The sequence below is a fragment of the Fringilla coelebs genome (assembly GCF_963513975.1).
Source record: "Fringilla coelebs genome assembly, chromosome: 2".
Lineage (NCBI taxonomy): Eukaryota > Metazoa > Chordata > Aves > Passeriformes > Fringillidae > Fringilla > Fringilla coelebs.
The window spans coordinates 89,436,077-89,445,981 of record NC_140029.1 but is presented as its reverse complement, the minus strand read 5'-3'; the positions used below and the strand labels follow the sequence as shown (position 1 = coordinate 89,445,981).

Below are 9,905 nucleotides of genomic sequence, written 5' to 3'. Positions count from 1 at the left end.
GCCCACTACTTTTCAAAAGATGGATTTGATTCTCTCTCTGTTTCTCTCTCCCCTTTTGACCTAGGTTTTGTTTTATTGATAGCTTGCATGCAGATGAAGCTTAAAGGACCTCTTTTTGCTGTAGCCCCAGGCTTCAGCTCAGTGAGCCAGCAGAAGAGCCTCCCTGTGCCAAAATCTCTCTTTTTTTCTTGCTCAGGTTTAGAGGTCAGTGATGTACTTTTTTTCCATCTTCTGGCCCTCTGCAGAGAGGGAAGTTGTGTTGCATTTTATCACCCGTTTAAGACTGCTGCAGTAGTCAAAGCTGGGGGCTGACATAGGAAGCGCTGCCCCTTCCTGTTCCATCAGACACCTGTTTCTTCATGCCTCCACCTCACAGGCTTGTTTTTCTCTCTCTGCTGGAGCAGAAAGTGTGTGCAGAGAATAGTATTTACTGTATATTTTCTGAACTTTATTTTCCCCTTTATCTCCCATTCAACCCTGTGGCACTGAGACCTACATGATTTCTGAGACTGCTGTAGTGCATGCAAAACAACCTGCTGCTTTTGCTGTCTGAAAGGAAGGGAAATGCTACTTCTGTGTCCTGCTTGCCCACACTGCTGGTCAGCAATGTCTTTTGGTTTTTACTTACCTCAGTCCTCTGTCAGATGTTTTCCTTAGTGAAAGAAAGCATTCATGCCTATGCTGTGCCTCACTTGCTGTCTAGCTGTTCTCCCTTCCCCAGTTCTCTGCTGTTGTTCACACCACTGATTTCCTTTGCCTCTTTGGTGCACCACGTTCCTCTCTGTTCATATTCCCATTACCATTGCTTGGCTTTCTCATGTTTTCATCCTCAGATTTCCTCAGTGCTTCTCCTCTCCTAGGTTCCCTAGTTGCCTCAATTTCCCTCGCAATATCTCTTAACCTCTTGACTTAGTGTCGGTGTCCTTCCCTATCCCGCATGTCCTCGTCCCTGCTGGTAGGTTGGCTGTTACCATTTGTTTGCTTTCCCTGGAAATTGTTCTCATTTTCTTCCCCCTGTCCCTGCTAAATTATCTCTCAGCATCTCTGCTCTACCTTTTGCTGAGGCTGAACCTTCACCTGAGCACTGGTCTCTGTTTAGTCTCCCAGGGCTGAGTGAGATTGAGCTGCCTCTGTCCAGGTCCTGTGGGACTGTCCTGTTGAGAGCTGCCTTTGGAAGTGGGGTGTTGATGCAGTGAACACCAGCTGGCTCACTGGATCTGCATTCTGGTTCCATGCACAGTTTTGCCTGTGCTCTGCAGCCCTGTCTCTGGTGTCCAAACCCAGCTTGTGCTAATGCTCTGTGTGCATCATGATCCTCGTTTGCATTTCCAGCCACATTCATGTTTTCTGTTACCAAGCCCAGTTGTACAGCATGGGTGGGTAGCAAGTACCAAAAATTCTACATTCATGTAAAGGCAGTGAGGGATGTTTGCATGTCCCTAATCCAACCCCCTGCTCACAACAGGCCTAACCCTAATAGTAGATTGGGAAATTGAAGACCTTATAAATGATTGTGCTCTCCAATTTTTTCACTTTTCCCAATGCTCAGAACAGTGGCAGGGCCTATCACCACTGAAAATTTGTAAGAGATCCCAGCATAACCTTTACCAAGTTCCTGGGCTTACCACGACACTAACCTTTCATAGAGCCAGAAGTGAGTGGTCAAAGAGGGTAGTTCAGTACATGCTTTTCCACCCACATTTCTTAATGTGTTTCTGCTGTATTTCTTCCTTCAGTGTTGTATTTATTTGCTGCTTAAGAACCCAAGAAGTCATGGAGTCTCTTGGTGATGGCTTTACCACCCAGCCCGAAAATGAAAATGTGCTTTCAGGTCTTTATACCTCTAGCCACAGTGTTCCTCATTAGCTTCCATCCTTGTCTAGGAAGTGGTTGTGCTGTCATTGCTTATTCTTCACCACTGCAGTTTCCTCTCTTGAGCTGCTGATCCTCATTACAATTCTGAGGGTTTTTTGAGTTGCAACCCCCTGAGTTCAAGTTTTGGGTCCCAGGCTCTTAGCTGTTGTGCCTCTGTGTGCTGAGGTCTTTCTGGTCTGGAAGGTGTTCAGAGCAGGCCTTCTCTAGGGAAATGCTCTAGGGGTCGTGGCCTGATGTGGGTCTTCATGGAAAGAGCATCAGGCAAGCAGATAGTGGCTAGTCTCATTTTCTCTAGGAATCTGCTGTTTGAAATAATGTCTGACTCAGAAGTTGCATCAGTATGTTTGTCTTAGAGCTTTTGGTAAATTTTTTCTCTGCCTGTGACCTGTTGATTTTTAAACCAGATGATGCCTTTGGTCTTCACGATGTCTTGTGGATGCACACAAGAACTGTGTTTAAATTCCTGAAGTATTTTCTTCTGTTTTTTAAGCCTGCTGCCTCTTCCTTTATGGTCTCCTCTTTCAGTTTCTGTAAGACAGCAAATAAAACAGTCCTACTGGAGTCCACGTGTCCCCAGGGGGAGCCCTTTTCCCAACCTCTGTACCCCACTTCTGTATCTTTTCTAGTTTTAGTATGTTCTTGCAGTACTTCCTTCATGCCCCAGCCTGCCTCAGAGCCCTGACCACACACACTCTGCCACTTTCTCTCCTCTGAGTTGGCCCCTGCTGCTCGGAAGTCTTTTGGCAGGCAAGGAAGGGCTGATAGCAGCACAGCAGCTCTTCCACCTGCAGCAGCAAAGTGGCACCAGAGACAGCCCCGCCAGACAGGCCTCTTGGCCAGAGCAGACTCTGGCAGCTTCTCTGTCCTGGTCCCTTGCTCACTTAGGAAAGTGTTCCTTTGCACCCACAGGGGAGAAGAGAAACTTTCCTGTCACTGCTACTTTGAGTACGGCAAGGATCGTCTCATATTTTCTGGTGGTTTTTAGATGCGTAGTTTGAGAAATGTAAAATTTTAAAACTCCACCTGTCCACGACTTTAGCTAGAGTCGTAGGTGCAGAGATCCCCCGAAAAGTCTGATGCCTGGTGGGTTGGTTTTTTTCTGAAGTGCTTCCATTGCTCTGTCACATTTCTGAAGCAGAAGTGACACCTAGTGTTGAATCGAGGGCAGGTCCGTGTCTGTCACACGTGCTTGGATGGGGACACCAAAGGGTTTAGTAGCACAGCTTGCTAATTAAACTCCAAAGGAACAAAATGCTGGATGAATTTTCTAACGTGCCGCTGTAGGTGCGAAATGTGGTGCTGGGAAGCGAAGACCTTTTGACCCATGCTGAGCATGGGTCTTTGTGTTTGTGGAGTCCAGCGTAGCAACTGTTCCATGGAAAATGATTTGAATATTTATTAAAAAACTCAAAAACCAACCCAGCTGGGTTCTGATGTTTTGAACTAGCAGTTACTCACAGACAACCTGTAGCCTTTTCTTTCATCTCGGAAGTGGAGACTTGGGAAAGGAAATAATAGTTAGAAAAGATCTTCACTTTGTTTCCTGACATCTGTGTGTTGTCAAGTGGGACTTAAAAGGCTTTGGTCAGTCTCTGTTTGCTGTGCCTCTCCTTCCAGCACAATTTCTTTGGAGCTTACTCCCAGTGTTGTGACTGAAGATGCAGCAGTCATCCAATAGGATTCTGCCATCTCTCCTTTTGATGAAAAAGTGGTGTTCAGTTTGCTGTACTGAAGAGCAGCAACTGGGAAGTGCAGCAGAGGAAAGCAAAGAAAGGGGAGTTTGTGTGAGATACATGCTAGGCAAAATAAAAATAATAAAAATAAGGGGCTTTTTTTTTTTTTTTTTTCCCAGAGGGGTTTGGTAGTGAATGCATTTATTAGCATGTAGGCTGTTCACAGTTTTGGGTTCTGTGGTCCAGTGGCATGTTCCAATATTGCATTTTCGGGGGCTGTTTTGCTTGAGAAATAGGAGTTGGAGAGTGAAAAGTGGGAAAGAAACTTTATTTTTGTGATGAAGAATGACATTACTAGCACTAACAACTGCTTAGTGAGTAAAACCCCAAAGCCACCTTCTCCAACCACAAAACCAAACCTCCAAAATAAAAGAAGCAGTGTTCTGCTGCCTTGAGTCCAAAACTACCAGACAAAAACAGCAGACAGAAATTGGGGGAGGTATACCTCATATGTGATTTTATTGGTTTTTTTAGTCCTCTTGTTTTAAAGTAAAGAGTAAAAACAGATGAGTACTGAGATACAAACTGAGATATCTGCAGGGATAGAGCAGGATAAGAGCACAGCAGGATCTGGTGGTTGAAGGAGATTGTTGTCAGTTAGATTTTTCTACTGTTGTACCTTTTCCAGCACTGTGAAGTGGGTGTATATGTGACATCCACAGCTTTAAGTGAAATTGTTTTATAACCCTGCAATCTAGTAGTAAATAGTCTTGAAAGAAAGAAAGAAAGGAAGGAAAAAAAAAACCTAGAAAACCAGTTTTATGAAAAAGATGAAAATATTTTAGTCTTTATTCTTCCCTTGCTGGAGTGTTTTTTGCATAACTGCACATTTTCAAAGAATCTGCGTGTCATCATTCATCTTGCTCCTTCTGTTGCTTTTCATCTGCTGAGGGCAATAGAGGAAGAGGGATTTATCCTCCTTCTCTTAGCTTTTCACTTTTGTCTGACCCTTTCAGATTTTGAGATACCACTGTTTCTGCAGGAGGGGGATAAGAGGAATTTTAGGAAACATTGTTTCCCATAAATTTGCTGCACCCGAGGTGTCGTGTCCAGCTCTGGGGAGCTCAGCACAAGTCTCAGGCCATGAACCAGTTGGGATGAGTTCAGAGGAGAGACATGAAGCTGATCAGAGGGCTGGAGCCCCTCTCCTGTGAAGAAAGATTGAGAGAGCTGTGGTTGTTCAGCCTGGAGAAGGCTGTGGGGTGACCTTGTTGTGGCCTTCTAGTACCCAAAGGAACTAAAAGAGAGCTGGAGAGGAACTTTTCAACAAGGGAACACAGTGGGAGGACAAGAGGGAATGACTTCAAGGTGAAAGAGGGCAGGTTTAGTTTAGATATTAGGAACAGTGCTTTACTGTCAGGGTAGTAAGGCAAGGAACAGATTGCCCAGAGGAGCTGGGAATCCCCTATTCCTGGAGTAGTTCAAGGCCAGGTTGGATGGGACTTTGAGCACCTGGTCTAGTGGAAGGTGTCCCTGCCCATGCCAGGGGGGTTGGAATGATCTTTAAGGTCTCTTTCAACCCAAACCATTCTGCGATCCATAAGGAATAAAAGCAAACAAACCCAACCCATAAAGAAAACTCCATAAATTTTCCCAATATCAACCCCTCAACCCCACCCTGTGGGGTTCTGCATGGTTCAGTGACTTACTTCCTTGTGCATAAAGCACCATATAGGTGAGATTAACGACATTAAAAGCCATTTAGTTTTCAATGCAATAACACTAGGACAGATGGTCAATGACAACCAGGAACTCATTGCTTTCTGTGAACCTGGGAGTACAGGGATCCTTTACCACGCTCTTGCAGTAGCACAAAAAGGATGGCAAAGGATTCCATCATAGAGCATTCCATCATGCATCACCTTCTGATTTTCCTCAAAGCTGTGAAAAAACCCACTGCCAGCTTTGGTTCTCTGCAGGGAGTACGTGCATGGCTTAGGAGTTCACTGTTGGCTGAAATGTGAAATTGAGAAATGAAAACTGCTCTGTACCATAGCTGAGATAGATACACTCAGACTTGGGCTTTGGGATGCCTTCATGGCTCATACATTTGGTAAAAGATGTTTTTTCTGAGTCTGCAGGTGCTAGGAAAGATGGGAATGTTTAGTTCACAATTAATTATGTCATTACACATTATTTGGTTTTTTGTTTCAGGAACACAAATAATAATTTAACGAGAAAAACATATTAGTAAGCTAAGAAGAATGAATGTTGTTCAATGGCAGTGGAAATCCATCCTGTTCTAGGATGTTTTAGTCCCTCTTTCAAGCATTCCTCACATTGTTGTGCTCATTCTTCCTCCATTCTCTTTCCCAGACAGTGGACACAGTGGAATGGGGTATTCCCCTTTCCAGCACTGAACTGTAGGCTGAGGTCACTGCAACACACAAAAACATGTCCTAAAGCTGTGATTTGCCTGTTCAGGAAAGGATTTCTCATCTAGCAGTTGCTATAAAGTGAGGGCCTGTTTATCTTCAAAACCCCAAAATTTCAATTTATGAATTTCAATTGCTCTGCTTCCAACATCTGCAGAGCAGCAAAACAATGGACCACATGGAAAAACCCCCAAAGCCTCAAGTATTTTGATGCTGGCTTAGTTTTGTGATCTGGCACACCATGGGCTCAGCCAAGCACCAGCATGGGTGCAAAGAGGTGCAGCATGAGGATTTGGCTGGATCTGGTCAACAGGCTGCTTGTTTTGCAGGGATGAACTATCTCCCTTCCCAGCTCTCCATCTTCTCCAGTTACTTCCTACTTGACAGAGCAGGGGTGCCTCAAGTGAACTAATGAAGATCCTACTGCTTTCTCCAGCAGCAGAACAGCTTTCTGACATGCCAGGCAGTGAACCTGTCTGAAAATATATTACAGGGTGATCTTGAAAAGAGAAAAAAAGTAAAAAAATATTGCACTGCAACTCTGCCAGAGCCTCCTGGCCCTGCTTTAGCAGCTCTGCCTCACTGCAGCTGCTCAAATGGCTGCGTGGGAGAGAAAGAGGAAGAGAATTTAATAAAACCCTACTTAAATGCCCCCTCTGTCAAGTGGAATGTCCCAACAAAACCCTTTGGAAAACTAACATTGATTATTATATTTGCTTCACAAGTAAAGGAAAAATTTGCAATAAGCAGAAAAATTCTACAGCCTGTGTCACAAGGTACTTTGATACATTTTTATTACTGTGATTCATCTGCTTCTGGAGGAGGAGGACAAACAAGAACCAAAGTTCTAAGGTTTTATCGAGGGCTTATGCTTCAAGAGACTTTTGACCCAAAGCAATAACACGACTGCTTGTAGAAAGATCAAAATTTAAATAAAATCGTTAATGATTTTTGTTCACTTATTGGCCATTTCTCAGTACTGTTGACTGAGGTGTTTCACAAGACTTCTGAGCCAGCTATAAATGTGGGCAGGTGAGATGCCCTTCCCAGCCACAGCCCTGCACAGGAGGAATTGCCCTCAGCTCTGCCCTGCAGCTGACAGCAAGGTAAGAGGCACCCTTTGCACAGCAGGGCTGGAAGGGTTCCTTGGGCAGCTGCAGGGCAATGCAGGGCAAGGGGAGGAGGCTTCAGGGCTGGGCTGGGAGCTGCAGCAGAGCCGTGAGGGTCTGCTGTGTGTAGAGCCTGAACCCATCGCTCAGGGCAGGAGGAGATGGATGGCTGCTGCAGAGAGACAAACCTGACCGAGGGAGAGGCTGGAGGGGGCCAGGGATACACAAGTGTCAGGGGTGAAAGTGAAAATATTCTACAAATTTGTCTTGGTCGTGGGATCTTTATGTTGCATCGGCGAAATTAAATGGGTCGTTATTCATACTTTTTCTACAAGTAGAAAGTAATTACAGTAGTGCCCAATCAGTCAGTGAGCCTCAGCTCACGTCCTCTCAGCTTCCATATATGCTTTTATAACAGAGAAAAAATACATGTTTTTATTCACATGAAGTTTTTTTCTGTAAAAAAAGTGAGGTTTAAGTGATTCAGGTTTTTAAATTATGATGCACATGTCTTGCATGCTACTGCATGTTACCATATTACTATGGCTCTTTTAATCTTACTGGGGATATCTGTCTTTTCCCATCCCTTCTCAATATCAGCTAGAGGAATGGCTTTTTTAGTCCCATTTATTTGCCCTGAAATGTAAATCTTTGCTTCAGTAACTGTTACATGATTTAGAGAGGGAGCTGTTATCATAACTGACTGCTTATTACTATTCCTGTAGCTGTTACTAGTAAACACTGTGGCTTTTTACCTGAACTCAGATGACTGTGGGGAATTAGATATGTGTATTGGTAGTAGTGTTAGGAAAAGACATTTAAAACCTGAAATTTAGTCTGATTTAAAGAGCTGATGCTTACAACTTGATCGCTTCTCAGTGTATGTCAAGAGAAGGAATCTCTTGATTTCAGTAAAATTCAATATAAAAAGAGAAATAAGGTGTTTCAGTGAATTTAAAGTTCATTTCTGCCCTTAAAAGATAGGTTTCCCCCCCCCCCAGTTTTGTGTAAAAAATTCACTTTCTTTTGGAAATTAATTGCATGTCTCACTACTTTTATATTGCATTCTATGTGGCTCATGAAGCCTACTCCAAATAATGAGTGCCAGTTTTTCTAAAATATTTCTCAACTGCAGCATCAATCATCAACAGAAAGTTGATTTATCATGAGTTGTATATTTTATTTTGCTATTGTTTAGGATACACCAATCAGATGTTAAACAAAATGTTAAACACTCTGGTGTCACTCACATGTATACATAGTACATGAAACAGGACTGTTGTGGTGTAAAAATCTCATTTTACTTTTTTCTTCCAAATTGAAATTTCTGTGTCATGCCCTCACTCTTTCACAGCTGCTGCTGTGTTTATCTTCTGCTAAAATTGTTTTTCATTTCCTTTTTACCTTTTGTCCCCTCTGGTTTCCAGCATTTCATGTCTGGTGTGTGAAGGCCTCTTAGAAGCATTTCTTGTTTTCTGTTTTCATTTTCTGCAGGCAGCCATCCAACAGCAGAAAATCCAAACCCCAGAAGTCCTGCTGAGATGGGAAAAATCATCGTTTATGAGCATATCAACTTCCAGGGTATGTCCAAAGAATTCCACACCAACATTGCCAACCTAAAAGATGTAGATTGGAACGATTGTATCTCCTCAGTGAAAGTAATTGGCCATCCTTGGGTGGCTTATCAGCATGCAGACTATAAGGGACAGTTGCTAGTACTTGAGGAGGGAGATCATGACTTCGTTGGCAAAAAGATGAATGACAGGATCAGCTCTCTGCAGGTGATCACTGAAAATCTGCACAATCCCCAGATCACTCTCTATGAGCATGCTGATTATCAAGGGAAGAGCAGAATAATAAGAGAAGCAACCAACCTGTCCAGGGGACATGACGATAACACCACGTCTTCCCACAAAGTGCAGAAAGGTGTCTGGCTGCTGTGTGAGCACAGCGATGGAGGTGGAAAACAATACCTTGCCCGAGAGCACGAACACCTTCCAAATTACAAGGCAATCAAGTTCAATGACAAGCTTTCCTTCCTGCGCCCCCTGCGCCCTGGCTGTGGCTGTTAGAATGCAAATCCTGCAGCGCTGAGAAAAGACGCAGCCCCGGCAAGAAATTTGACACCTCGATCTCCGGCTCTGCTTGCGTCGCTTTTACCCCAGTGTCACAGAACCGCCGAACGTGAGAGCTCTCCTGCCCCACAAATGGCTCTGCCATTGTCTGTAATCCATTTTGTGTTGGTGCCAATAAAGAATCTTTTGCAATCAGCGGTGGGGTTGTTTTTATGCAGTGCTCAGTGTACATAAACATTTCACTTTCATGGAAAGATGTCTCTGTGTATCCAGAGAATGTTTTGTGCAGTCACTTGCAAACATTTTTCATGGATCTTTCCCGTAGAATTTTATCTCCTTCCAGTTTCACTGTCCAGAAACATTGCAACCAGACTAAAGAGCTTGGTAAGCATTTTAATTATTGCTGTGATTAAGTTATTGCTGGGCCAACTTTCACCTGCTGCCTCTATTTAACTACCCCATGTATCTCAAGGCATTGATCGTAGAATCCTAGAATCCTACGAGCCTGAGGTTGGGAGGTGCCTGAAAGATCATTTCGACCCTCCTGCCGTGGGCAATGACATCTTCCACTACCCCTGGTTGCTCAAAGTCCCATCCAGCCTAGCCCTGAATACTTCCAGGGACAGGAAATCCACAGCCTCTCTAAACAGCCTGTTTCAGTGCCTCATCATCTTCATAGTAAAGAACTTTTTCATAACATCTAATCTAAGTCTCTTCTCTTTTAATTCAAAACCATTC

At 43.8% G+C, this 9,905-nt stretch overlaps 1 protein-coding gene across 1 annotated transcript; it reads left to right on the top strand.

Annotated features, from left to right (window-relative positions):
• Window positions 1-8,633: 8,633 nt before the first annotated feature.
• Window positions 8,634-9,164, top strand: LOC311150987 (epidermal differentiation-specific protein-like; the record flags this gene model as incomplete). Its single annotated transcript, XM_084201048.1, has 1 exon — window positions 8,634-9,164. One exon carries the CDS (start codon window positions 8,634-8,636, stop codon window positions 9,162-9,164), a length of 531 nt encoding a protein of 176 aa, XP_084057174.1.
• Between the last annotated feature and the right edge of the window lie 741 nt (window positions 9,165-9,905).